This window comes from Podarcis cretensis (assembly GCF_951804945.1).
Source record: "Podarcis cretensis genome assembly, chromosome: 9".
In the NCBI taxonomy this organism is placed as follows: domain Eukaryota; kingdom Metazoa; phylum Chordata; class Lepidosauria; order Squamata; family Lacertidae; genus Podarcis; species Podarcis cretensis.
The window spans coordinates 5,515,352-5,543,178 of record NC_137178.1 but is presented as its reverse complement, the minus strand read 5'-3'; the positions used below and the strand labels follow the sequence as shown (position 1 = coordinate 5,543,178).

General features: G+C 48.1%; 2 protein-coding genes across 2 annotated transcripts in view; one reads left to right on the top strand and one right to left on the bottom strand.

The window, feature by feature from the left end:
* The window catches only part of LOC307224190 (kyphoscoliosis peptidase-like), a 281,232-nt gene that overhangs the window by 18,802 nt on the left and 234,603 nt on the right, over positions 1 to 27,827 (top strand). The gene's annotated exons all lie outside the window — the stretch shown is intronic.
* DNAAF9 (dynein axonemal assembly factor 9) overlaps positions 6,111 to 27,827 on the bottom strand; it is an 83,531-nt gene continuing 61,814 nt past the window's right edge. The window contains exons 23-37 of the mRNA XM_079990727.1: positions 27,178 to 27,266; positions 25,080 to 25,178; positions 24,088 to 24,205; positions 23,674 to 23,762; positions 21,954 to 22,112; positions 20,145 to 20,270; positions 19,741 to 19,778; positions 19,147 to 19,282; positions 18,444 to 18,530; positions 16,274 to 16,380; positions 14,494 to 14,568; positions 12,827 to 13,038; positions 9,642 to 9,707; positions 8,215 to 8,308; positions 6,111 to 6,348 (exon numbers count right to left, since the gene is read on the bottom strand). Coding sequence (XP_079846853.1) covers positions 6,236 to 6,348; positions 8,215 to 8,308; positions 9,642 to 9,707; positions 12,827 to 13,038; positions 14,494 to 14,568; positions 16,274 to 16,380; positions 18,444 to 18,530; positions 19,147 to 19,282; positions 19,741 to 19,778; positions 20,145 to 20,270; positions 21,954 to 22,112; positions 23,674 to 23,762; positions 24,088 to 24,205; positions 25,080 to 25,178; positions 27,178 to 27,266 — 1,608 coding nt within the window. The 3' untranslated portion in view covers positions 6,111 to 6,235. The remainder of the gene's footprint in view (positions 6,349 to 8,214; positions 8,309 to 9,641; positions 9,708 to 12,826; positions 13,039 to 14,493; positions 14,569 to 16,273; positions 16,381 to 18,443; positions 18,531 to 19,146; positions 19,283 to 19,740; positions 19,779 to 20,144; positions 20,271 to 21,953; positions 22,113 to 23,673; positions 23,763 to 24,087; positions 24,206 to 25,079; positions 25,179 to 27,177; positions 27,267 to 27,827) is intronic.

Below are 27,827 nucleotides of genomic sequence, written 5' to 3'. Positions count from 1 at the left end.
AACACGGGGAACACTTCCAGCCCACAAACTGGTTCTGTGCTGCTGACTCGGGCGTTCCAAGCCGACATTGTCGCGTTTCGGCGTCCGCAGAGGATCCAGAAGGACAGAATTGAAGAGGGTGGGGGAAGTTCTCCTGCAAAAGTCCCACTGGGATGAAAGGTGGACTTGTGCAGGAGCACCGCGCCCAGGATCCCTAGCTGACGGGAGAAGTAGATTTTGCATATGCAAAACCCCCAATCACACGCAGGGCTCCTACCGAAACTGGTGCAGAATTCTTTTCCCTGCAAAATCTAGATCTCACGTCCCTGTGTCGCTGCAGGAGGGCGGCTGCCATTTTCAGCGGCAGCCCCTTGTCTCACCGCAACACCCTCCCTAGCAGCACAGAGTCAGGATTGCAAATGTACCCCCTCGCTTTTCCAAAGTTTGTTGCAACCCCTCCCCTCCCTCCCCACCCACAATATAACTTCAGCGATTTCTGACCACACTCATTCTCAGGTGATATGAAACCACACAGGCTGCTAATGGGAAGGTCAGCAAAAGCAGAGAGAAACCCCTTGAGGACTCGATTTGTGCATTTCCACGAGAAAAACACACGTACACAAGGAAAGCTCCGACTCTTGGCACTGCCGCCGTTTTTTCCTTTTCTTTTTTTCACCGCAAACGGCCGCAGTGCAAGAACAGTGTTAATGGCACTTCTGACTTTGAATAGTTGCAACTAGAACGGTGTTCTGCGTTTTACAGTAGCTTGAAACATTTCAAAACTAGATTATTTTATTCGGCGATGCAAGTCCCGCCCCCCCCCCTTGTAAAAAAACAAACAAGTTAGCTCCCCACCCCACCCCTTTATAAAAATGCTGCCGGATCATTGAAGCAATTCCTTAAATAGAATTGCCTTAAAAATGTCGGCAGGATCAAGTATTTCAATCGTTTTCAGTCCTCAAAGAGTTTTCTTTTTTAAAAAAGAAGACACAACAAACCCGAACAACTTAACCATGTGTGCTAAATATTCTCCGCTAGGTGGAGAGTCCTTTCACCAAAATGGTTTTTTCTTCTTCCCTTCGAAAGAGGGAGCGAGCAGCAGGAACCAACGGCGCCCGCCCGCTTGAAAACTTTGTGCCGCGTCGGCGGCGGTGCCGTAAAGCAAGGCACTGATATGTCTTGAACAGGATCCCATTGTCACAGTTTCGATATTTTGGCTATTTTATCCCCCTCCCCAACACTCCCCACCCCCTTTTAATTTCTTTTTTTTAAAAAAAAAATCACAGTTGAACATTAAGGAAATTGAGGTAATCAAGAAAATTTCGTCAATACCAAAATAGAAGTCATCGCAGTACCAGGATGGTGAAAGGCCTTTGTAGTTATTACAGGGGTATTGTTCTTACTTAGCATGCAGTACAGTGTATACATATAGATATATATATATATATATGTCTCTCTCTACCATGCCTCTGTTCTGCTAAAACTCTGACTTGTCTGTGCAGTCCCACTGGGATGGGTGGGAGATTCCACACACACCCTGCCCATTCCTGCTTGGTCCCCGCAGCTTGCCCAACAGCCGTTGGCAAGTCATGGGCCCTGTGCCAATGCCCCAAACAGCTGATTTGGTGCCCCCTGGAAAAAAATGGAGGGGCGAAACAAACCCAGCAGCCTCCTCCTCACAGTCTGCCCTGCGGTCCTCCTCACCGTCTGAGGCAGCCTCCCTGCCTCCGCAGAGAGACTGAACTGCACTGAAATGAGGTGCCTGACCTTCTGAATGTGAGGATTGCTCTCAAGAGTGTTCCTGGTGCCTCGTTGATGCCTGCCCAAAAGGGATCTGCCCACTTAAGGCCAGCGCATCTTCTGTGGCTGCTATAGAAATCATTCAACATGGTGGATATCGTCAAACCAGGAAGCTGTTTGAATGCAGAGGCTCAGTCTATTTTCTGCAAACCCCTAGAGGCAGCCAAAGAGGAAGATCTCCAGAAGGTCTCTCTGGTTTGAGGCCTCCGCGTGCTGTGGGATCCCAACTTCTGCCAGCCCCAGCTAAATGGTCTGGGTGGCACAGAGGAAGTTGTATGTGCTGGATGCTGCTTGCCACACTGTCCCATAAAATGCTGTTGCCAAGTCTACAGCTGCGAGGCATGGGATTGCCCTGAAGGAAATTCTCAGGGCAGCCGGGTGAATCTCTTGCAAAAGCAGTTCTCGTGGCTGAAAAAGGCAATGGTTAGAACCAGTCGCCGGAGGATCTGCTCTTTGGGATCTGCCCAGGCTTCTGTTTTATAAATTTCAGAGTTCAGCAGAGCTAAGTAAGCTACAATCTCTTCACCTATTTTAATAACAATTGCACTTAAAAATCTACGATCATAATCCACGAAGAAGGTGAGACAACGCATCCAAGCTGCTCTTTGCCTCACCTTCGAGAAGCTGCGTAGCAAACGCGGTTATCTCTATATATGGCTTTTGCAGATCATTAGACAATCTAAGCTAAAGAGAGAGAGGAGCAATTGGGGTTTGCGCTAAACTATGTTGATAGTGGGGGGAGTTGCTTAACACTCTCTCCACCCATCGACTTTGGCACAATCCACCAGGAACCTTCACCGGCATCAATTTGGAGCCTTGCAAGAGGGAAGGTTTCCAGTGGATCATGGCCCAGAACATTTTGACCTTTTATCCCTCCAGAAAACTCCAGACACCCCAATTCTTGATTGGCTGATGCGATCGAGCTGCGGCTGATTTGAAGGTGCTTTGCCTTTGGCATGCTTATAAATACTTGCCACACTCGGCAACAGTTTGGGCCCGATACACAAATGAGCACATGTTAGAAATCTGGAGTTTAAGTGCGGAGAAGCAAGCCAAAGGCAACAGAGGAATTCAGTCTTCTCCCCGGAAAGCCAGGCTTTGCTGCCTGAACTCTTATCACCAGAGAAAGACTTTAAATTTGCCAAACAGCCGCAAGAGGGGCAAATTGTGTGCCACCTCCGGCAACTGATACTTGGCCTCCTTTTGCCGGAATCTCTCTTTGCTAATAAATCTTGCTCTTGACAGGACCATATTCAGGACCTGGACTCTGCCAGAGACTGGGCACGGACCCACAAACTCGAAGACCTCCTGGCCCACGACGGCTTCTCACTGGCTTCCATGGAAGAGGCCAGCTCCAAAGCGGGAGGAAGACAGGAGAGATTGTGTAGCCCCCCAGGAAGGGGCTACAAAACCACGCTCTTAATCTGAGGAACAGGATAACACAGGTCCACGGTCACTCAATACACCCATGCCAACCTGTGCGCTAGCTCCTGAGACGTTGCTTCTCAGTATTGCTCTCTTTTTTTCTGGAGGGATAATTCAGAAATTGGTTTCTGTTTCAAAGCATATGGAGTAAGGTCAGGTGTGAGTTTCCCCCTGCTCGCTGTGGGAGCCACCTGAAGAGAACACCTTACCTTTTCACGTGTTCCAGCCAAGCTGGCTTAGCTCAAATGCACCAACTGCCCCTCCAAAATTAATTTGCTAGCTACCATTTATACTACCAGGCACTATCAGTATATTATTCCAAGAGTTAACTAAGGTAACGGTCATGCATAGATAAATCCACAATCCTTAGGAGGATGCCCTATTACCTGTAGTACGGGCATTTACGACCCCACAGAAAGCTTAAAATAATATTTAGTCAACAAGGAAAAAAAGTCGGCCTTCAGTTTTACGGAAACCGCTTCATGCCTGTTTAAGGGCCCATGGAGTGCAACAGTAATTCAGGCTAGGGAAGAAAAAAAAAACTTCAACAGGCATAATGAAAACATATGAAAACATTCAAAATCTAAGCTGCGTCACCTAGAATGCTAAGCTGGGGCTCTTTTTCTAAGGATGAATCACCAGGAGTGAAAGACACTCAACTGGGGATACAGAGTATGCTACCCAACGAGGTTCCCTCTCTTTATCATCTACTGGAGATTAAGAATTTTGCATCAAGTTTTTACAGGAAGCCGCAGGCCGGCTCAGCTTTTGGAGTCCAGCCGTATTTCTATTATTTCCAATGGATAAAGCAGGTTGATTTGACACGCTTGCTTTTCTACTTGAGTTTTAGAAGCGCCTCTCAGGAGGCGGATCTTTGAATCGCTCCAGCTACCAAGGTGCACATATTGCGTCCTGCCTTTCAGCCTTCAGTTCTCAGGAGGCCACGGCAGCCGCAAAAACCACCAAGCAACTGCTTTCATGTGGTTTGGACTCCGCAGCGGACACACATGCAAACCGTCACTGGGTGGCCAGATTGCGGGGTTTGTACCTCCAGGCCCGTCTTTCGTGCATGCGCTGGGTCTACACAGGAGTAGTTTGCACAGGCCAGAACCACGCAGGAATGAGCCCACAGAAGACTCAAGACATGGGGTCTGACTCCAGCGCACACACAGAAGCCGTGCCAACACGACAGCCAATGCATCTAACAGGAAACAGTCCCAACCTGCCCAAAAGCGGTAAGCAATTTATCCAAGCTGGCCCTGAATGCTCTGCAACTTTCCCAACACTGCAAAGATGTGCATCTTTGGGCACTTACTGGAAACGCTCTTAAAGGCGTGCTCTTAATACTCAAGTAGAACTCTTAACACTCAAGAAGTGACTGTGGCTCTTACTTCAGCCTGGAACAAACTGACACGTTGCTGTTAATGTACCAAACGGAAGAACAGATGTTCTGTTTTACAGCAAGGGTACAGTCACAGAAACTGCAAGTCTGACACCAACTTTCACTTTAGCATTTGTGTTCCCCTATTTCTTACCAAAAACCACCATGTTGGTTAAGAGAAGCCCTCAAGGGCTTGTGTGTTCCCCCACTTCTCGCTTTAGGAACACCCCAAAAACCACCATGTTGGTCAAGAGAAGCCCTCAAGAGCTTGTGTGTTCCCCCACTTCTCGCTTTAGGAACACCCCAAAAACCACCATGTTGGTCAAGAGAAGCCCTCAAGAGCTTGTGTGTTCCCCCACTTCTCGCTTTAGGAACACCCCAAAAACCACCATGTTGGTCAAGAGAAGCCCTCAAGGGCTTGTGTGTTCCCCCACTTCTCGCTTTAGGAACACCCCAAAAACCACCATGTTGGTTAAGAGAAGCCCTCAAGGGCTTGTGTGTTCCCCCACTTCTCGCTTTAGGAACACCCCAAAAACCACCATGTTGGTCAAGAGAAGCCCTCAAGGGCTTGTGTGTTCCCCCACTTCTCGCTTTAGGAACACCCCAAAAACCACCATGTTGGTTAAGAGAAGCCCTCAAGGGCTTGTGTGTTCCCCCACTTCTCGCTTTAGGAACACCCCAAAAACCACCATGTTGGTTAAGAGAAGCCCTCAAGGGCTTGTGTGTTCCCCCACTTCTCGCTTTAGGAACACGCCAAAAACCACCATGTTGGTCAAGAGAAGCCCTCAAGGGCTTGTGTGTTCCCCCACTTCTCGCTTTAGGAACACCCCAAAAACCACCATGTTGGTTAAGAGAAGCCCTCAAGGGCTTGTGTGTTCCCCCACTTCTCGCTTTAGGAACACCCCAAAAACCACCATGTTGGTCAAGAGAAGCCCTCAAGGGCTTGTGTGTTCCCCCACTTCTCGCTTTAGGAACACCCCAAAAACCACCATGTTGGTCAAGAGAAGCCCTCAAGGGCTTGTGTGTTCCCCCACTTCTCGCTTTAGGAACACCCCAAAAACCACCATGTTGGTTAAGAGAAGCCCTCAAGGGCTTGTGTGTTCCCCCACTTCTCGCTTTAGGAACACCCCAAAAACCACCATGTTGGTCAAGAGAAGCCCTCAAGGGCTTGTGTGTTCCCCCATTTCTCGCTTTAGCAACACCCCCAAAACCACCATGTTGGTTAAGAGAAGCCCTCAAGAGCTCACGTGTTCCCCCATTTCTCGCTTTAGAAACACCCCTGGGGCAATTTGGACAGGGGCAATGGTGGGACGTCAGAAAACTACGGTCAGGACCAGCTTCATAAACTAGGAAATGCAGCTTTGTAATTTAAAACAAGAAGCAAGCCACACATCTCCTTTCCACTGTAAGCCAAAGAGAATTCAAGGACCGAGAGCTCAACATTAACGTGGAAACGCATCAGCATTTCTTAAAAAAGAAAAGAAAAAAGGCCAACTTTACATGAATGGAAGCTAAATATTAGAAGAATAGTTGAAAAACGGGTGATTTCATTTTCCTGTTAGCCAGCAAGGACAAAAGGCGTTTCTTGGTCACTGACGTTTTGCCCCAATCTCATCAAGGGTTTTGTGCCTTGGCACAGGCGGGTCTCGCTTAGGTCTTCTGCTCAAAGAGGTCGTGGTACTCCAGTTCCTCCAGCTCTCGGTTGTACTCTTCAATCTCACGGTTCGCCTCCTCCAGGTAGTCGTTCATGAACTGATCCATCACTGGGGTGAATCGGCTATTAAGGAAAAGAAATCCTGCCAGAAGCCATTTAAGGTGGGGGCTTTAAAAATACACAGCAGCTCCTGAAGGATGGTCAGAAGTGTGACATCGCCCGCCCACCCACCCACCTCCTGTTTTAACATGGGACCCAATCCACTGGGAGTTTTTCCTACAGTCCTTGCTAAAAAGATCTAGAATTGCACAGCGGCCCACAAGCGCTGGAGGGGACGTGGATCTGCTTTCGCCACCTTCTGCTCAGTGGGGGGGCTCGCTTGCTGAATACACTGGGGAAGGTTGCTGGTTTGTATCCAGTTAAAAACACCAGTTTGAAGAGGGGAGGGGAAAGGACACACACTCTCTCTCTTCTTTCTCTCTCTCTCTGCCTGAGACCCTGGAGGAAATATGCTGCCAGATAAGAGTAGACCGGGGGGGAAACCAACGTGTTGGTTGTCCAACTAAGACTCCCCGGCATCTATTATTATTATTATTGGCCTTGCAGGCAGTTCAATAGCATATGGATGGCACCGCATGGGCTTCCTCAGGAGGAGGCAATCCCAAGCAGAAGGAGCAAATAGTGTGACCTCGTATAAGGCAGCTTCCCATATACTGTGCCATATACTGGTACTCTATCTGATCCAAAAGGCCTGCAATTTCCTGACCTGGCTAAAATCTGATCTGAAATCACAGAACTGCAGAGTTGGAAGGGACCCTGCGGATCATCTGGTCCAACCCCCTGCAATTCTGGAATAGGCAGCTGTCCCAGACGGGAATCGAACCTGCAACCTTGGCGTTATCAGCACCATGCTCTAACCAACCGAGCTATCAAGTCAGAAGTTGTCAAGTCTTGCTTGCTGAAAGGTCCACAGCGGGACTCTGGCCTAGCAGCAGAATGTGGCCCTCCAGGCCTATCCGCCCGGCCCTCAGAACTCTTCCCCAGGCCGCCACCCCACCCAGAAGCCTTGCTTTACTCCTTGAACTGTTTCTGCCAGGCTGGAAGGTGTTCTTGGACTCTGATACTGCCTCGTGCTTGGCCTGCATGGGGGATGGAGAGGGGTGTGTTTCCCGTGTGCAAGTTAGCGTAGAAAGCAAAACTGTGCGTTCGTTATTGCCCTGCCTAATTTTGCTTCTAGCCCTCCCTCCCACCGGCACGTGGCCCTCAGACGATTGCACACACGGCAAAGCGGCCCTCAGCCTGGAGAGAAATCCCTCACCTCGGCTTACAGCCCACGTTTGAGTTTGTCACAAGCAAACTAGGCTTTCTTTTCTGTGATGAAACAGTCTGTCGGAAGCAAGGACCCAGAGCTCAGCACCGCAGAGGAGATCGAATGCGACTATTTGGGGTCTTTTGCACACCTGTCTCCACTTTGTGCCACCCTAGGAAGCTGCCTGGGATGCAGGTGGCGCTGTGGGTTAAACCACAGAGCCTAGGACTTGCCGATCAGAAGGTCGGCGGTTCGAATCCCTGCGACGGGTTGAGCTCCTGTTGCTTGGTCCCTGCCCCTGCCAACCTAGCAGTTCGAAAGCACACCAAAGTGCAAGTAGATAAATAGGGAAGGTAAACGGCGTTTCTGTGCGCTGCTCTGGTTCGCCAGAAGCGGCTTAGTCATGCTGGCCACATGACCCGGAAGCTGTACGCCGGCTCCCTCAGCCAGTAAAGCGAGATGAGCGCCACAACCCCAGAGTCGGCCATGACTGGACCTAATCGTCAGGGGTCCCTTTACCTAGGAAGCTGCCTGCTGTTTCCCAGTTGCTTTTAGACACAGTCCAAAGGTTTACTGGTACAATATGACTCCAAAAGGTCTGAAGAGCTGAACTGGCTGCAGAGTGCACAGATGCATGCTTTTCTTTTCTTTTCTTTAAAAGGATACATGGATGGTAATCCAACTTGTCGCCAAAGAAATTCACAAACTGCGTCCCATTGTAGAAGTAGCCAGCTGGAAGAGGATCCAAGTGGCGTTTCACCTGCGTTGGAAGGCAAAGCTATCACTCAAGAGCTGCTCTTTGAGCTCACAAGAACGCACAGTCATATTTCAGGAGTCTTTTGTCAGAACTGCTGACGGGGCGAGTCCCCGGCGAGAGAGAAAATGTGCACAGCTAAGCAGCTATGCTCAAGGAAGGAAATCTTTCGCAGAAGCTAAAAATAGCTTCGCTTTCTATACGTGGGGCTCTCTGTTTCTTCTGGGTGGTATCCTGCCCTGAGTAGGCCCGCTGAATTTAAGGAACACGACTAAAGTAGGTCCATTAATTTCAGCGTAAACCTGAACACCACCCTCTGCGTTTAAAGAGCAGGCAATGTGGCACAGTGGTTAGAGCGTAGGCTTCGGGCTTGGGAGACCAGGGTTTGAATCCCCACTTGGCCAGGAGGCTCACTAGGTGTTCTCGGGCCAGTCGCTGCTTCTCAGCCTAGCCTACCTCACAGGGCTGAGAAGTAATAATAATAATAATAATAATAATAGGCAGTTACAGGAATTGCTGCTTCAGTGGGAGGGACTATAAGGCTGCCTTGCATTGACTGGTGGTAAAAGGCGATCTTCTCCCATCCCCTCATTAGTCATGGAATCATAGAATTGTAGAGTTGGAAGGGAACCCAAAGGCCATCTAGTCCAACCCCCTGCCAAGCAGGAGTCTCCGCTAAAGTCCTGCCCACTGAGCTAAGGTTGCCCCCCTGCCCTTGAATAGGAAAGGCGTAGTAAAAAACTTCTGGGAAATGATATACAATGAGGTGAAAAAGATGTTGAAATATACATTCTTACAAAAACCAGAAGCATTTTAGGCGAGGATATTAATAGGCAAGATGTTAAATTGTTCTTATATGCAACAACAGCGGCAAGAGTATTGATAGCATAGCCCAGAAATGGAAGCAAGAATAAATCCCGATGAAAGAAGAATAGCAGACAAAATTAATGGGCTACGCAGAATTAGATAAAATGACAGGAAGGATTCGAAACCTGCAGGACCAGAGATTTGCGGAAGATTGGAAAAAAATATACAAACTATTTGAAGAGCGATTGTAATCAACAAATTACGCTAGTAGGACTACAAGAAGTTTTGTAAGGTAAAATATATGAAATATTGCAAAATAGAGAAAGAAGAGAGATTAGTTATAGGATTTAAAGGTAACAGTGAAAGTCAGAAATGTATGTTAAGTGATTAGATTGGAAAATTTTCAGATGTGACTGACGGAAGTAAAAAAAAAATTGTATAAGCTGTACAAGTATGTTTAATTATTTGAAAATGATATGTTAAAAAACTAATTAAAAAATGAATAGGAAAGGTGTATTTGGCTTTGACTTACATGGATGTTCTTGATCTCCTGCGAGGTCAGCATGCCCCGGGTTTTCAGAGCCTTCCTCTGCGGTTTCTGTGTTTGGATAAAGACACCAGAAAAGCCCAGTTCACTGCTTCTGAACGTGACAGTGTGACATTATCAGAGCAGGGTTTCCCAGATGTTTGTTGGACTACAGTTCCCATTATCCCTGACCACTGGGGTCCTGCTAGCTAGGGATGATGGGAGTTGTGGTCCAACAAAAACAAGCTAGAGACCCTAGTTCGGGGAACCCCGCATTAGAGGATGACAAGGGAAGTGTGCTTCAAACACGGCCAAAGGGAAACTGCTAAGGCTGAAAAATACACAGGGCAAAAGCTTCTCTGGACCAAAGAGCTGTCAGAAGAAGACTTGGAATGACAACTGGGAGAGATCAGGGAAACCAGAGCAGGCTGGGTGATGCTCCCTGGGCTACGTGAGATAATAATCATAATAATAATAATTTATTATTTGTACCCCGCCCATCTGGCTGGGTTTCCCCAGCCACTCTGGGCGGCTTCCATAAAAACCAAAAATACACTAAAATATCACAGATTAAAAACTTCCCTGAACAGGGCTGCCTTAAGATGTCTTCTGAATGTCAGGTAGTTATTTATCGCTTTGACATCTGATGGGAGGGCGTTCCACAGGGCGGGCGCCACTACCGAGAAGGCCCTCTGCCTGGTTCCCTGTAGCTTTGCTTCTCGCAATGAGGGAACCGCCAGAAGGCCCTCGGCGCTGGACCTCAGCGTCCGGGCAGAACGATGGGGGTGGAGACGCTCCTTCAGGAGGCTTTCCAGTCAGGTATACTTGTAGTCCACAGGATTATCAGGGGCACCCCCTTCACATGATGTCTGGAGTGACTACTCTTTTATCTCGACTGAAAGAGGCTGCTTCTCACAAGACCATCATTTCGAAGAAGCCACACAGTTCCTCATCGCTGTGAATATTTATATAGCTCTTCGACACTGCGATGCTGGGCACACTGAAGCCCTGCTCAGCCCAAAGGCTCTTCTGTGTAGGTTTGCAGCCTTTACGTACAAATAACAGCCACCACAGTGTCCTCGTTCACGTTTTGCGGATGGAGAAAATGAGGCCGGGTGCAGCACCCAGCGCTTCAGGGCTGAGCAGTTATAAAAACCCAAGGACATCCTAGAACCGTAAACCATTTGGGCCGACTGAACCGAGGTCACAAACACAACACTTATTTAAAGCACTCTTGGGCAGCTGTGCAGAATCCTGGGAGCTGCGCTTTGCTAGAGGTCCTGGGAAGTCAGCACCCTTAAAGAACTGGTTCCCAGGATTCTTTTGGGGGCAGAGAGGCATGATTGTCGAAGTGCTGTAAGAGTGCTTTAAATGTATGCTGCAGATGTGACCAGAATCCCTTAGAATAGCTCAAATACAATCTATGAACAAGCTTAAGAAAATTACAGTGGTACCTCGGGTTAAGTAATTAATTCGTTCCGGAGGTCCGTTTTTAACCTGAAACTGTTCTTAACCTGAAGCACCACTTTAGCTAATGGGGCCTCCTGCTGCTGCCGCCAGAGCACGATTTCTGTTCTCATCCTGAAGCAAAGTTCTTAACCCAAGGTACTACTTCTGGGTTAGCGGAGTCTGTAATCTGAAGTGTATGTAACCTAAAGCGTATGTAACCCGAGGTACCACTGTACTGTACACAGTGTGCCCTAATGCAGCAAACTCTCAAAAGATTTTATTTTTTAAAAAATAAAGGCCTGACATACATCGAGGGCAGAGCAATCCTGCTTTTAACTTGATTAAGATGGCAGATATTCATTTCCATGTGATATGCAGAATTGACAAACATTAATTAACTGAATCACAGCTGTTGGATTGCGATCTTGTTACAAATGCTGTTTATGAATTTTTAATATGTCAAGCTTCTAAGGGTGTTTTATCTTTTATATGCAAATTGGGTAGATTCCACACTGTGTGTGTGTGTGTGTGTGTGTGTGTGTACTAATCCACCAAACAGGAGGAAGACATTGTGCTTTGAAGCCCTTGCGCTTTGATCCCACCCACTCCTCAGTTTGTGTATCAGAACGGCAAGTGGAATTGGAGAGGAATCTATGGTTACCAGAACCTGGCAATCAGACGGTGCTACACAAATAAATCTTCCGGTATTTCAGTGCTCCAAGGCTGGAAGTCAAACACGAACATCTCTGAGACAGTGTGGCGTAATGGTTAGATCAAAGTGCTGGACCACGACCTGGGAGAGCAGGGTTCGAATCCCAGTCACCATCTCTTAGCCTAACCTCCCTCACAGGGTTGTTGGGGAGGAGGACGAGGAGAACCATATACACCCTGCCTTGAGATCCTCGGGAAATAAAGGTGGTATATAAATGTATTAAATAATGATAACAGAGAAGTGCTTCCGATTCAATTCATGCACTGTATTAAGTTCAAATGCAAAGAAAAGCAGATTAATATACCACTGTATATTAAAACATCAGTCATTAAAAACTTCCCAAAACAAGGCTGCCTTCAGATGTCTTCTAAATGTCATATACAGTGGCACCTCGGGTTAAGTACTTAATTCGTTCCGGAGGTCCGTTCTTAACCTGAAACTGATCATAACCTGAAGCACCACTTTAGCTAATGGGGCCTCCCGCTGCCGCTGTGGCGCCAGAGCACGATTTCTGTTCTCATCCTGAAGCAAAGTTCTTAACCTGAAGCACTATTTCTGGGTTAGCAGAGTCTGTAAACTGAAGCATATGTAACCCGAGGTGCCAGTGTAGTTGTTTATTTCTTTGTCCAATAAGAAAATATTCCATCCCTTCATAGAGTTCAGAGTCTCTTTGCATCCCTGCCCCATTGCCCTGTCCCACCCCCCTCTTCTTCATGCCTACCACATCCTAGCCAGGTGCCCCAGGGAGCAGGCCATGCTTCACACATGCCTCTTCATGTGCAGGGCCAGGTGATCATCCCTGGCCACTGGTCTTACTAGCTAGGGATGATGGGAGCTGTAGTCGAGCAGCACCCAGGGACCCAAGCTGGTATAAAGGCTGTCTGCTGATGGAAACGCCCTCAGAGACTCTTTGAGACTCTGTGTGGTAATGCATTACTCAATGAAGTCTGACTAATTGGGAATTAGATGTAAGCCTCTGTTGCTGGACTCCCAAAAGGGAATTTTCTCCCAAAAGGAGAAGGTCACCCACCTGCTTTGCAGTTTGCCTCAGCCAGTCCTTGATGTCGTCCTCCTTGAGGGAGCAGCCGACGAAGACCAGAAAGTACTCCTGAGGCCCGCTGTGATCGCGGCTATCGTTTCTTGAATCAGGAGGAGGGAAAGGGGTTGGCCCCTCCTGAACAGGCACCAGGCTTAAGGAGTTGGACGAGGTGTTGTGGCAGACCTCGATTGTCCGATCTGAATCTGATGCAGAAGAGCAGGAGGGGGTGTTATTCCTTAAGCACCCCAGTTTCATTTACAGAGGAATGGTGGGCGAATTCCTCCCTAGCAAGTTCCACGTCTCAGCTGGCAAAATTTCGATTTACTGAACTCCCTGCCTCACTTTAATATTTGTATATTTAAATGTTTCCTAATGCTAGCCGGCAAACCTAGTAATATGACTTCATAAAAGGTAAAGGTAAAGGGACCCCTGACCGTTAGGTCCGGTCATGGACTACTCTGGGGTTGCGGCGCTCATCTCGCTTTATTGGCTGAGGGAGCCGGCGTACAGCTTCCGGGTCATGTGGCCAGCGTGACTAAGCCACTCCTGGCGAACCAGAGCAGCGCACGGAAACGCCGTTTACCTTCCTGCTGGAGCGGTACCTATTTATCTACTTGCACTTTGATGTGCTTTCGAACTGCTAGGTTGACAGAAGCAGGGACTGAGCAATGGTCCCAATATGATTTCATAAAAGGTAAAGGTAAAGTGACCCCTGACCATTAGGTCCAGTTGTGGCCGACTCTGGGGTTGCGGCGCTCATCTTGCTTTACTGGCCAAGGGAGCCGGCGTACAGCTTCCGGGTCATGTGGCCAGCATGACTAAGCCGCTTCTGGCGAACCAGAGCAGCGCATGGAAACGCCGTTTACCTTCCTGGCGGAGTGGTGCCTATTTGTCTACTTGCACTTTGACGTGCTTTCGAACTGCTAGGTGGGCAGGAGCAGGGACTGAGCAACGGGAGCTAACACCGTCAAGGGGATTCGAACCGCCGACCTTCTGATCGGCAAGCCCTAGGCTCAGTGGTTTAGACCACAGCGCCACCCAATATACTTTACACAAAATGCAAAACACTACTTTTTTCTAAGAAAAAAAGCAAAAAAAGGGAGGCAGGGTATTAATTCCGTCAACAATCTAATGAAACAAACTTCTTCCGCAGCACAATAAAATAAATAAGTAGAGAGAGAGAGTGAGAGAGAGAGAGAGAGAGAGGAAGACAGATCTCCCCCGCCTTCCAGGGGAGTTTCAGTCCAAGGAACTTCAAAACAATGCTGTAAAAGCAGAGATATAAAAGCCTGGACACAAATGAAAGGACTCCTCCTAAAAAGGAAAGAATCCCAATCCAAGGGAGGCTCCCAGTAATACGGAAGCTGGAAGAGGAGAGGCGACCTTCACCGGCTCCCCTTTGCAGTTCCCATCATCATGTCCTCTGCTGTTTGGAAGCATCCCTAAACACTTTGGAGCCTGTTTCTTTGGGCGAGGGGGAGGCATAAGAGGCTGCAGGAGGAAAAGGGAATTGGCAGAAACCCCCTCAGCCCCCCACTCCACCCATTTTGCAGCAGGAGCATCCATGAGCGGAGGTTAGGGGGAGGTTGGCTGCAAAGGATCCCACCTCATAGCAGTTCCCTAAGGAGATAAATGGCGACCGATCGCTCGCCCGTTACCTGAAAACTTAACTTTCCCCAAAATGTGGTACACGTTTCCAGAGAAAGGACTTGACTTTTTGGAGGACTTCAGGGCTGTTTGAAAACAGAAACACACAGAGAAAACGCAGCCAAGTGACTTAATCTTTCTTGACTAAGGAGGGGGTGCAATGGGAAATGAAAAGCATTTGCAAGGCCTATTTCACCCTAGAATTAATTCTATGGAGGCTAGAAAATATGTATGGGAGAAATAAGACCTGCATAGCTTTAGCGTAACCCTTTATTGAGCCCCCAGCATGCCGCAAACTTTAAGACCTTAAGGTGTAGTCATAGGTATATCAGCGTATTCAAATCTGAATTGTCAAATTATGTTGTTATTGTTATTGTGGTTTTTGTTGTATGTGTCTTTTGCGGTTGATGTTTGTATTGAAAAAATGATTAAACATTTTTTTAAAAAAAAAGAAAAAAGGCAGTCCTTGACCATATACTGCTCTCTAGATGTTTTGGAGTGCAATTACTATCAGGCCAGGGGAAACATTGGCAAAGACTGCATTAAACATTCAGGAAACAAGAAGGTTTTGCTTTTTTAAAATCAGATACGTGAGCAAGGTAAAACGAGAAAAGGAAAGATTTAATACATGTAATTGCTAGGCAGAGATTCTGGTATATAAAATGATACAAGGATGTGTGTTGCAATACATACAAACTACTGGGCTTGAGATTTCATGCCAAAATCTGGGACCTGGTGGTGTGGAAACTGAAGCTCCCTCAAATCTCATTTTTGGCTTAGAAGGGTTTCTAGCCCTCATGGTCAAGGGAGCAATTTTTTCAAATGCTCAGGAAATGTTTGTACCTAATCGCAGAAATGTGTGTGCTAAACTGAATTTGGGCAAAAGAAAAACCAAACAACAAGGCATCCCTTTCCTTGACATACATAATTGGCTTTGAGCACACAGCACAGCAGGAAGGTTTGCGGTTGCAGATTTTCAGGCTTCTGCTTGTGGAAACGATAAACAGGTGCAAGGATGTGAAGTTTTTGCTGGCTATGCTGGGCGTAGGTGGGGCGGCAGGGGGCAAGGGCAGCCCAGGACAGTTGGCAGCAGGACCCTTTCCCCAAATCAAGGTGTACAGGACCCTCAGCTGGGTCAATATATTTTTGCACTCAAGACAACACCTGGGTCATTAAAAATAAGGTAATACAAAATGTTACGATATGGATGCAATGCAGCTGCAAAGTGCTAGCTTGAAAAGTAAACATAATGGGAATGGTGGGACTGTCCATGGGAATCAGAGGGACAGTCTATTCACAGTGCGAAGCACCGGAATTAGCTCAGAGTGTAATATGAGCTCTTCCGTTTATTCCTATCCAGGAAGTGTTTGTCACTAGACTGCTGGAGCTTGAAGAGAGCAGTCATGTTTTTTGTAATGCTGCAAAAACAGAAATAAAGGCATGTAAATACGTTTCTGTCTATCTCTTTCCCCTGCCGGGGGGCAGGGAAGAGGGGGGGTGTTCTTCTCACGTTTGAGAAGAATCGCCGATCAAGACCTTGCCTGCGCCTGCTGGGGAATGCAGCCAGGGAGGTCAACAGGGAATCAAGCCGGGTGCCTAGGATTGTTGCCAGTTCCTCCTGATAAAGGGCTTGATATCCCGACATTAAATGCCATTAAATTTCATGACACCTAAAATCAACTGTAAAGTGCGGGGGGAGGGGAGAGATTCTGGCCACAAATGTCATTTGCTAGCAATTTCAGGGAGAAAACCCCACACTAAAATTAATCTCTGCATTCCATTGATTCTTACCTTTACACTTGGCCACAAATCGTGTTTTCTCCAAAGGACGGTTAAACCACACACAGATCTGAACCATCGGGGGGAAAGTGGAACCTGCACAGAATTTGCCCTCGTACCTGAAGAGGAGGAGGAGGAGGAGGAGGAGGAGGAGGAGGAGGAGGAGGAGAAAGGAATCATGTCAGTGTGTCAATTTTCCAAATTTGGTCCAGTCCCAAAGCTCTTGCAACCCGCTGTCGGATGAGGATCAGGTTATGAAGCAGACCTCTTCTGCTGGTTCTTAACAGGCACCCACAGACTCCTTTTACTATGCAGCAGTAGTGATGGCAAAGGTTGCAAAGACAGAAAATAGCAAGAGAGCAGGTCAAGGGGAGGTAGGAGCCTGGGGTGTTACAGGAAGGATTATAGGGAAGGGAAAACACACACACACATCCCTCTCCAGAACTTAGATGAGGAGCAGGATTCAAAATAGTAAAATCATTCAGGATTTTGGCTTCCTTGCAGTTTGAGAGTCACATTTTTAGTGGCACTGAAAAAAATACTGTATTCAAGACAAAAGAAGGTGGGCAACCAGACTGTGGATAGGGCTCATTCAGCAGAGCATGAGACTCCGGATCTCAGGGTCGTGGGTTTGAACCCCATGTTGGGCAAAAGATCCCTGCATTGCAGGGGGTTGGAGATCCTCATGATCCCTTCCAACGCTATGAATCTATGATTCAAAGCGCCACAGCTAGTCCGGGATGACAGAGCAATGCATGCTCCTTAGATTGCTTGCTTTCTCCAGCAAAAGCATGAATGTACAGTGGAACCTCGACTTACATACGCCTTGTCTCGTGGATGTTCCAAGTTGCGTCCCGGCAAACCCGGAAGTAAACACCGGGTTCGCAGCGATTCGTACATGTGCAGAAGTGGCTTCTGTCATCTGCGCATGTGCAGAAGAGGCTGCCACTGTCTGCACATGTGCAGAAGCGTGCTGCCACTGAATGCGCATCCCATTTTGACCAACAGCTGGACCTCCAGAACGGATTATGTCCGTAAGTAGAGGTTCCACTGTATGTGCTGGAGGGAGGGTCAAAGTTTCATAGAAGAGCACATGACCTGCGCATGGAAAGTCCTGGATTAGATCTTTGGCATTTTCAGTTAAAGCAAGGGTGGGGAACCACCCGCCCTAATGTTCACATATGTTCATGGAGTGAGGTTTAAAACCTAACACTGGAACGGCAAAGTGTTCAAATGTGAAGAGCATAAATAGGTGCATCTTTCCTCTCATTGCAACATACAAGTGATGCCTGTACAGTGGTACCTCTGGTTAAGAACTTAATTTGTTCCGGAGGTCCATTCTTAAACTGAAACTGTTCTTAACCTGAAGCACCACTTTAGCTAATAGGGCCCCCTGCTGCTGCTGCTGCCACACGATTTCTGTTCTCATCCTGAAGCAAAGTTCTTAACCCCAAGTACTATTTCTGGGTTAGCGGAATCTGTAACCTGAAGCGTCTGCAACCCAAGGTGCCACTGTACGTGGACTCCCTCGGGATGTTATGGACTCTCCTTCCTTGGAGGTTTCTAGGCAGATGTTGGATAGCCACCTGCCATGTACACTTTAGCCAAGATTCCTGCAAAGGATTCAACCCTCAGGGTCCCTTCTGACTCTGATTCTAGGTGAATTTGAATGTTAGAGGTATTTAAACACAAGGCGCTGCATTCAAACAGGAGATCAAGAGGGGGAAATAAGTGATATGCTGCCCAAGATATTTGGCTTCTTGCAATGCATCTGTAAGGAACACCTCACAAAAAACCCTCTTATTTCCCTCTTAGCTCATGACTGCCTCCCAACCGCAAACTGGTTTCCAAGTGTTCAACTCCCTTTTGTTGCCCAAACAGCAAAAACCACACTGGCGACACTGAAAAGAGATGGACTAGGAGACCTTTCAGAGATTCCGTCCCTGTTTGGTGAAATTTCTACAGTGCTCTCCAGTTCGGACAGCCATCTTTTAATTAGAAAATGGGGCAGGAGAGCAACAAGACAACTGAATGGATTTCTCTAAGAAACTAATTGCAGCATTTCATTAGTGAAATGATTTATCTGGGCAGATTAAACGGAGGGGGAAATAAATCTACTGGTGCTTTATAATGCTCATGTTTATTAAAGGGTTACCTTTTTTACCAAAAAGGAGATACTTGCCAGCCAGGGTATGTTAAGTAGCGAGTCGTCAGCATTTGCGGAGCCGAGAAACTGTTTTCAGAGAGGATTAGTTCGATGTCTTCATTCCTAGTAGGAGAGAGAGAGAGGTTTCGTTTACAGGGGGGGGGGGGGGAATCACCTTTAAAGTGCACTTGCCCAGAAGCAGAGGCAACCGTCAGGATTTAAACCTGCCTTCTACCCACCAGGTGAGTCAGATCAACCTGGGGGGTGTTTTCTGGCTTGCCATTTTAATGTAACAGCAGCTGCTTTTTGGCTTCTAGTCTTCCTGGAGACAACAAAAAATTCCTGGAAACAACAAAAAATTGTCTTCATACTGCTAAGAACCGTTTTCTTCTTCAAGATCCAAAGCATTTCAAACCCGTTTTCCCACAACCCTCCGAAAGGGAGCTTGATTGTAGCTTGCGGCCATGTTAATGTAATGTAAACAAGGATTTAAAACTCTCAGTGAGTCATAGTCTGGGAACATCTGGTTGGAGAGCAGCAACGGAGGAGGATATGGAAATGCCAGCTTGCCGCCAGCAGCGGAGGCGTCTCGGCTGCAAAATGGCAGCCCAGGCAACAGAGAGTTCCCACATCTGCTTCATTCCTGTGCAAAGCACCCAAAAAGGACTGGCGTCTCTCTCCTCTTCTGGGATGAGTGGCCCACGTGCCGCAGAGGGCAGGTGGAAACCTTCAGGCTTACCTGCTCACGACCCCGTTTTCTGCCAGGATGAACGAAACGGTGGGGTTCGCGGCTCGGATGAGGTTCTGGAGCTGAACAAGGAGTGGGTGTCTCTGCTCGGCTGTATGGCTTGTGAAGACCACGTTGCTCACCAAACCTGGGGGGGAAAGAAAGCACACAGGGTCAGCTGTCTTAGGGAATGTCTTCACCAGCCACTGTGTGCTCTTGGGAGACCAAAGCATAAAGGGGGTAAGCCAAGGCGTTCAGTAAAAGGACAAGACTCTGTTGTGGGTATTTAAAGGCCAGCTCAACACTCCTCCCTGAAACTGCTGTCACACAGCAATCCAGCTCTCCTGTCAGGCTGCCACCCTCTCGCCCATCAGGACCCACTTTTTAAAGCTTTTCTTGAGCTACCAGACACTTCTGCAAGTCATTTGCTACTAAGTTTCAGTGCCTGGTCTCCTGCTGCATCCTAATTCTTGCCATCCGCTAGCCCGATATATGGCTGGCCAACACCATCCCATACGGCAGCAGTCTCCACAGGACACCTTAAAGGCTTACGGCTTCATTCCTGAAAGGAAATGTGCATCTTACTTTTGCATACAGAGATTTTACCTTGTGAGCACTGGTCCAGGAACTTGGGGAAAAGAAGCCTGTAAAATACAAATGCACACACGTCTTAGCGTTAGGGATACAGGCAGATGTTGTCTGCTAGTCTTCGAAGCCCCTGCAGCTACCACACCCTCAGGAAGATCACTGGTTCCTCAAGCATAAGGTTATCTACCTCAACTGATCGCAGCGCTCATGCAAGATCACTTCCCAGGGAAGACCCTTTCAGGCAAGACATTTCTCTGGCTAAGAAATGCTGCAACCTTTCTGATCTCATCTAGAAAAGCTCGCAAGGTGCGGCTTCCCTGGCTACAGAAATCTGTGGCTTCTAAGGCAGCTGGCATGACAACATGCAGGTACATGGGGAAGAAATGCCCATGCCAGACATGCAGGGGCTTGCAAAGGGGTACCTGTGTTCCATGTAGCAACTCAGCGGCTCGACGCAAGTACTGATGGCTCCAATGACGAAAGCAGCCTTCACGTCAGCGTCTGGGTGAGTCTGGAGGGCCTGCACAACGTCAATCACATCTGTGTATCTGCAGAGGGAATGAAAGCAAAGGGTTGTGATGTGACGCACAAGGACTATGGCTGCTGCCAGCCAAGGTGGAAGGAGACCATGGGTATATGTGAACGGCGCAGTGAGCTTCGATTCTGAGAAAGCACTTCTTATCCAAGTCCTGGGGCAGGGAGGTAAAATGGCTCTTCTCTTGTGATTTGTGCAAGGGCACCTCTCTCTTCCCACAGTCATTCACAAAAAGACACCCCCTGCAGCATATCGAAGAGGAACCTCCAGCTGCGCAGGTTAGGAGGTGATGGGAGTTGTAGTGTGGAGCATTTAGAGGGTACCTGGTTCTGCTGGGGGGGGGGTGACTGCCATACACATCTGAACATCAGGTGCGCAGCAGGGAACACACAGCAGGGGGGTCTGCCGCCGCCTTAGGCAGCTGGCAGAGAGCAGGATTGTGGCTTAGAGAGACCCTTGTCTCCAACCAGCAGGGGTCCTAAGAGCATCATTCTTGAGATGCAGGCAAAGAGAGTCAGCAATGAAAAAGGACAAGAGGTCGTGCACCAATTGGTTTGTGTCCCCCACCAACCCGGTTTCCATTGTGTTCATCTCTTTCTCAAAATGCCAAAGGTGACGATCTGATCTGCTGCAAACAGTTTTTTTCAAAGGCTTCTTGCCATCCCTTGTTCTGCGTTGGCGGGCAAAGCATACTTGACCTCACTTCCGACATTTCTTAATAGAAATGCCTTGGTGCATTATTGTAAAAGGCTTCCATGTTGGGTTCATAACTCAACTCAGCAGCACTTCCCTTGGAGAGCCATTTCATGATGCTTTGAACCAAGACCAAAACAATGCTTGCCAAGGCTGCTCCTGCCACCCAGTCCGATAAAATGTGCTGCGTGGGAGCTTTTAGGCAGGAAGGAAGAAAACGAAGGCCTTTGTACTTGCTATCTTGGGGCTATTTAAAAGTTACAAAAACAGTCTCTCTCACTCCAAACTTATGCTTGGATAAAGTGTGCACGTTCACCTGCATTCATGTGTGTTATTTTGGATTTTTCAGGAACATGTAGCTATGTACCAAAGCAAAAGGCTTCTGAACACTCTAAAAGAATCCCTTTATATCAAGAACATGAGAAAAGACCATCTCTTTTTGTGTGTGTGGGGGGGGTGTAGGTGTCCTCTGCCTACAAGATGTTGGCTATACTTATGAATAGTTTGCTTGAATATTGCTACCATTCTCTGCAGGGATAGGTAGGCTTCAGGCTTGTGGGAATTACTTCACTTTTAAATTAAAAAACCAAAACTAGAATCCTAAGATCCACCAGCTGGAGCCTGGTCCGAAAGAGTATCTCAGCTGGGTGGACATACACTAAGAATTAAATAAGAGGAATGCCTCAGAGTCAAGGTATCTGTGATCAGGATCTTTCACAGAAAAAATCCACTCCTGGTTCCCCGCTCCAAGCATTCATTTTTCAGCAATCCTGGTTTTGTGTGGGGTGGGAGAGGTGCATTTCAGTTGCTGCCACTGTAAGACAACTGGGAGCCAGAAACTGTTATCCATCTACTGCACATCATCCAGAGATCTACCAGAAGATCCCATTCTACCTAAACCCACCTCCCACTTTACAGATCTGAGGTCAAACACATCTCAAAGCGGCAACATGAAGATGGCAGATTGCTAAAAGCTCACGCAGATCTAGAAGCAGTCTCTTACCCTTGCAGAACCACCAGCAGCCTCACTTTCTTTCTACTGTAAGCCGAGAGACGGGCACTTCGGCTGTGCTGGGGTTCAAGGACGCTTGCCAGGAACCGTTGGAAATGAGCTGCGCTGAAACATTCAGGGCTGTCCATGGTCTGGCGATAAACAAGCCACCTAAAAGAGCATAACGAAGTCAGAACAATGCTGCCTGCTTCATTGTCAACACCGTCTGCAGAAAAACATATCATTAGTACAGTGATACCTCAGGTTACAAACATTTCGGGCTACAAACTCCGCTAACCCGGAAGTAGTACCTCGGGTTGCGAACTTTGCCCCAAGATGAGAACGGAAATTGTGCGCTGGCGGAAGGCCCCATTAGCAAAAGCGCGCCTCAGGTTAAGAACAGTTTTGGGTTAAGAACGGACCTCCAGATCGAATTAAGTTTGTAACCCAAGGTACCACTGTACAGTGGTTCCTTGCAAGACGAAATTAATCCATTCCGTGAGGCTCTTTGTATAGCGGTTTTTTCGTCTTGCGAAGCAAGCCCATTGACGGCTTAGCGGATTAGCGCTATTAGCGGTTTAGCGGCTTTTAGCGATCAGCTGTTAAGCGGCTTATCAGCGAATCAGCTGATAAGCGGTTTAGCGGCTTAGGAAAAGGGGGGGAAAGGGGGGGAAAACCCGCAGGAACTCGCAAGACATTTTCGTCTTGCGAAGCAAGCCCATAGGGAAATTCGTTTTGCGAAGCGCCTCCAAAACAGAAAACCCTTTCGTCTAGCGGGTTTTCCATCTTGCGAGGCGTTCGTCTTGCGGGGCACCACTGTACGTTATCATCATTACCTTATTTTGCCATAGTTTTTTTCACCTGCCCTTTCTTCGTGCAATTTAATAATGTTGTACACCGCCTTGAGACTTAACATAAGGTAAAGGGGCCCCTGGCCATTAGGTCCAGTCGTGGCCGACTCTGGGGTTGCGGCACTCATCTCGCTTTACTGGCCGAGGGAGCCGGTGTACAGCTGGTCATGTGGCCAGCAGGACTAAGCCGCTTCTGGCGAACCAGAGCAGCGCACGGAAACGCTCTTTACTTTCCCGCCGGAGCGGTACCTATTTATCTACTTGCACTTTGACATGCTTTTGAACTGCTAGGTTGGCAGGAGCAGGGACCGAGCAACGGGAGCTCACCCCGTCGCGGGGATTCGAACCGCCGACCTTCTGATCGGCAAGTCCTAGGCTCTGTGGTTTAACCCACAGAGCCACCTGCGTCCCAAGACTTAACATAGGAGGTGGTAAAACAAATGCCTTTAAATAATACGTGGTGATAAATAATAATACTTCCCACCCACCTCTGCTCTGTCTAATTCAGGACGGGTGGTGGGGGGGGGAAAACCACCCTGGGAGTCGCCCTTGGTAAAAGGCCACAGCTCAGTTACCACAGGATCCATCCCACGCATCTCCTGGGAGGGCAGGGAAAGACCCCTGCCTGGAACCATGGGGCTGATGGGAGCTAGTCGTGACATCTGGGCAGCGTCAGGTTGGCAAAGACTGGGATAGACCATTCGAGGACCTCAGTAGAACCAGGCTCCAAGGCAGAGAGGTCATGCTTGGAGGAGGTTCTGACCACTAATTGCTCTCCTATGAACAGCTTCAAGCAGGACATCCTTTCCCATCAGTCGCCACTATTTTTTAAAGAGAGGAGGAGGAGGAGGAGAAAGGCAACAAAGTAAATCGCAACTAACCTTCCATATTCTTTGTTAAAAGTGACCAGGAAAGAACAGAGATCACTCGAACGACATCCCGGGAGGCCGGTTAAGATGGTGATCACCACCTCAAAGAAGAAGAACTAGTTAAATCATTGCCATTCTTACTGCACTGCTAGTTTTTGAAGGGGCTTAAAAGGGTTCTGTGGGCAGGACGAAGTAATCATGTGTGTACGTTATGTTTGCAAGACAAGAGGCTATTTTAAGGGCAGGAAAGCTAAATTTGAAAAGAAGCTTTTTTAAAAAATGGCAGACAAGTACGTAAAACCCCTTGCAATCAGGTTGCCAAGATGGGTTACACTGGAGGAAAATGAACAAAAATGAAATAAAAACACTGTAATGCAAACAGAGGACCTTTAAGAAATGTCAGAAGTCTCAGATTAGCTGTCTTACCTTATCATTCTCTGCCTCGTTGTCAGGAAGCGCTTTGGACTGCTGCAGCAACGTTGGCAAATGGGCTCTCATCACTGGCTCACGGCTTACGCTGCTGACCGTAAAGTGCTGTAAAAATCTTTGGAGGAAGAAGACAGCGCGGAGTTGTTCGCGGCCATACTTACTTTTTAAGAGGAACCCCTGGAGGCCTGCACAGCTGCCATTGAGCCATTGAGCCCACAAAGATGCTGAGAATCCACCAAAGGCCCAATGGAATCATCTCGGTCCAATAAACCTTAGTTTTTCTGACCAAGTATAAGCCGTGCGCTTATGTGTACCAGCCTCCCTTTCTCCACACACCCCGCCTGTTATCTTGGGTTTCTCAAAGCACATTCCCCCCCCCCCCATTAATTTCAAAACCATTACAAGACCTGATTCCCACTTCCGAACTCGAGAGGAGGTGGAGTTGGGGGCTTCACGCCCTCTCCATGTGCGCAGGGGCTGGCTCTCAGCCTCCACGCGATTGAGGGGATCCCCGGCTGCGTCATCCCCTGGCCAGCCAATCAGCTGGCCTAGGGGGGCGTGGCTTGTGCAATATCACACTGGCATGGCCGGGGATCTCCCTTTTTTGCCGCCTCAGCTCCCCCGAATATCGAAGGGTAGTCCGGTAAAGGATTCTGGGGGTGGGGGGGTGGGGGTGGCCTCATCCGAAGCCTATAGAGGCCAGGGCCTAAAGCGCGCCCCTGAGCGGTGACCCTGGGGGAGTTCCTAGTTGATGTGCATCAGAAGGACTCCCCCTACTGGTGGTTAACCCTTTCCAGACTTCAAGCAGATGGGCTGAAGCCAGATAGTCGGTTAGGACCAATGCCTAAGCCAATACCGCTCATTCCTGTAACCAATAAAGTTGTGGCCATTTTTTGCCCATTAACCTAAATATTTGTGTCATGTGTCTTTATTTCCACCGGGGGGAGGCGGGAACTTGCCACGCAAAGGCTACTTTTGAGAAATCTCACCTGTCCAGATCTGGGAGGCTGACCGATATTCTCAGCTGGCTCCATCTTTCTCCAGGGGGACAGGACAAGACGGTGAAAAGCTTCTGCATGCTGGTATGCCTGGAACAAGGACACACATTTAGAACTAAGGATCTGGCTGTAGGAAAATACTGTCTCTGTTTCCTTCTAGTCGACATGCATTGCTGCAAAGCTAAACCACCACGCCTCAAACTCACCTTTCAACATGAGGCCAAGGGAATGAAATACGCCACTCATTCAATGCAACTTGTACAAGAGACCTTTGCTCCTGCATTGTGTCCAGGTAATATAATCGCTCTCTCTTCAGCCTCTCTCCCTCCTAGAGTTTTCTCCTTTTCACTTCTTCCCTCCCTCTTGCCAAAAGACAGCTGTGGCTCTGCTGGAGCAACCACTCAGGCCAGGCTGCGACCGAGAACACCTCCAGGTACCCTTTGCATTCTAGATGCAAGGTGATTTGTGCTCGTGATGGCACTGGGTGGATAGATGCAACTCCCCCTCAACACTGCTTGTCCATGCAGAACTTCAGGAGTGGAAATACTGCTGTGTTTCCAATCAGCCTAGGAACTTCCTTCTGAAAGCCTGTAATTTTCTCCACCGTATCTCCTATGTGGACGGCACAGTATAAATCTGCTGCGAAAGCACTATGACTGCATCAGTGTGCATCAGGACAGTTAGCCTTCAAACATTTTGGAGCCAGGACGCACATTTTAAAGGCAAACATCAGATTTCTTCATGCACACACTCATTCCCCCCTCCCTTCCTTTTAGGGTGACTGAATGGCAAAGGGCAGCAGAGCTCTGAAACTTTAAGAGCTTTTAACAGAAGACGGAATTGGGGGAGGCAGCTTAGAGAAGATGAACCTAAAAATGCGCTCCTATTAAACTGTTGAGTGACTCTCCTCCATTGCACTGTTACCTGTCTGTCTTTCTCTCTCTCTCTCTGCATCTGTGCTCCTGTTTAAAAAGAAAGCCACGCAAAAAGGAAAATGGCTTTGGCACTCTTGCAACTCACCTTAGGCTGCAGGGAGACTTTCTCGCGGGTCCTGACCCACCAGCTGAAGGGCCAGTGGCCTCAAAGGAGGCCAGAGGGACCTCCACTAATATAGCTGGCAATGCTAACTCCACAAGAGAATAAATGCAATGGATCAGGGGACGGGAGAGGACTAAGCAACTGCACACACCAAGCACACCAGGAAATGGCTCAATATTTAGTTTATGTCAGCGTGAAACACACATTGAGGGACTCCACAGCACACAGAACCTTCTATAGATTACACTATGAGTGAATTTGCTCTCTAGTGGGGATCCTTATCTTGCCAAAACAGCACCACTTGCACACAAGGGGGAGGAATGAGCAGCGACAGGAGGAAACCCTTGTCAGCTTCGCCTTTGAGCCAGTGCCAACGACTGGGCTCAACCTCTTCAGCCCTGACTGGGCTAGGTGAGCTGGAAAAACACTCCCAGAGACCTTCCACTGCAGGGAGCAGGTCTAAGTGCTGTGGACTCACAACTTAGAGCTGTGAGCACCAAACTCAGTTCCAAAAGTCAGCGGAGCACAGCAGAGCATGAACCACACGAATGACAGCTCTGAAGTATAACTTCTTTTATTCTCTACAGCTACTGCTTAAACTAACTAAAGACTAATCATAGACGCTGGACTGCATGAGTGTTACAGCTGCTTGAGCAGTCACCTTATCTATACACAGATAACATTCAGACTCCCACAGGCTGGAGCGGAAGAAGCGATGAGTAAAATCCGCCCCCTCCTTTCTGAAACATTGTCAGCAGATTCTTGCAATGGGAGGGGTGAAACATCCTCAACCCTAAGGTTTGCAAATCCTCTGGGGCGGGACAAGTGGTGGCTGAGCTCAACAGGGGCTAAATGTGCTCACTGAATGCTGGCTGACTGGTGAAAAATGGAAAAGCTGAACGGGGAGATGGGATGGAATGGAACATTCTAGAAAAGGGCATGGCTGGCAGGCAAGCCTCCTGGGACAGGTGCACTCCACCCTGCCCTGTTTTCTTGCGGCTCCCCCCTGTTCCATGCCATTCTATATAGGGGGGAAGAGCCATCTGCTCACAATTTCTCCTGTTCTACAGACAGGCAGCCATCCTGGGTCATCTTCAAGGTTATTCCCGAATTCCCCCGCTGTTGCCAGGCAGAGCAAACCTACAAGGAAGAATACAAACCATTCAAATTACACAGTTTAATGCTGCATTTAATAGTTGCAGAGGAGTTATGAGGTGGTATTTGTTTTGGACGGTGAACCGCCACTGATGGCTAACCCAGGAGGATTCCTGGGGTACTACTAGTTATTAACATCTGTAATTAGGAATCCTCTCTGCGGAAGGCGTTTAAAAACCGAACTGGGCTTCCCAGAACAACTGGAGACTGCCATCATCCATGGTAATAAATGCTAACACTAAGAGATGGAAACTGAACAGAGCTGCAGAGCTTTAAATGGTTTATTTAATAACGAGGAAAATGAGCTATTTTTCATGTCGGCATTAATGAGATTATGCTTTGCTTTTCCTCTACCAGTAATCAACAGCAGTTAAATCATTACTCTGGAGAAGAAGGTTAATGTGTCAGCATGGCTCATGCTCATCAAGATATGCTTTTTGGGGGGGAGTTACCGTCCCTCAACAAACAAATGGCACAATCTGTACTATATTAACCAACTTCCCTTTGGAGTTCGGGCTTTGGTGCATTAGCAACTCCCAAGATATT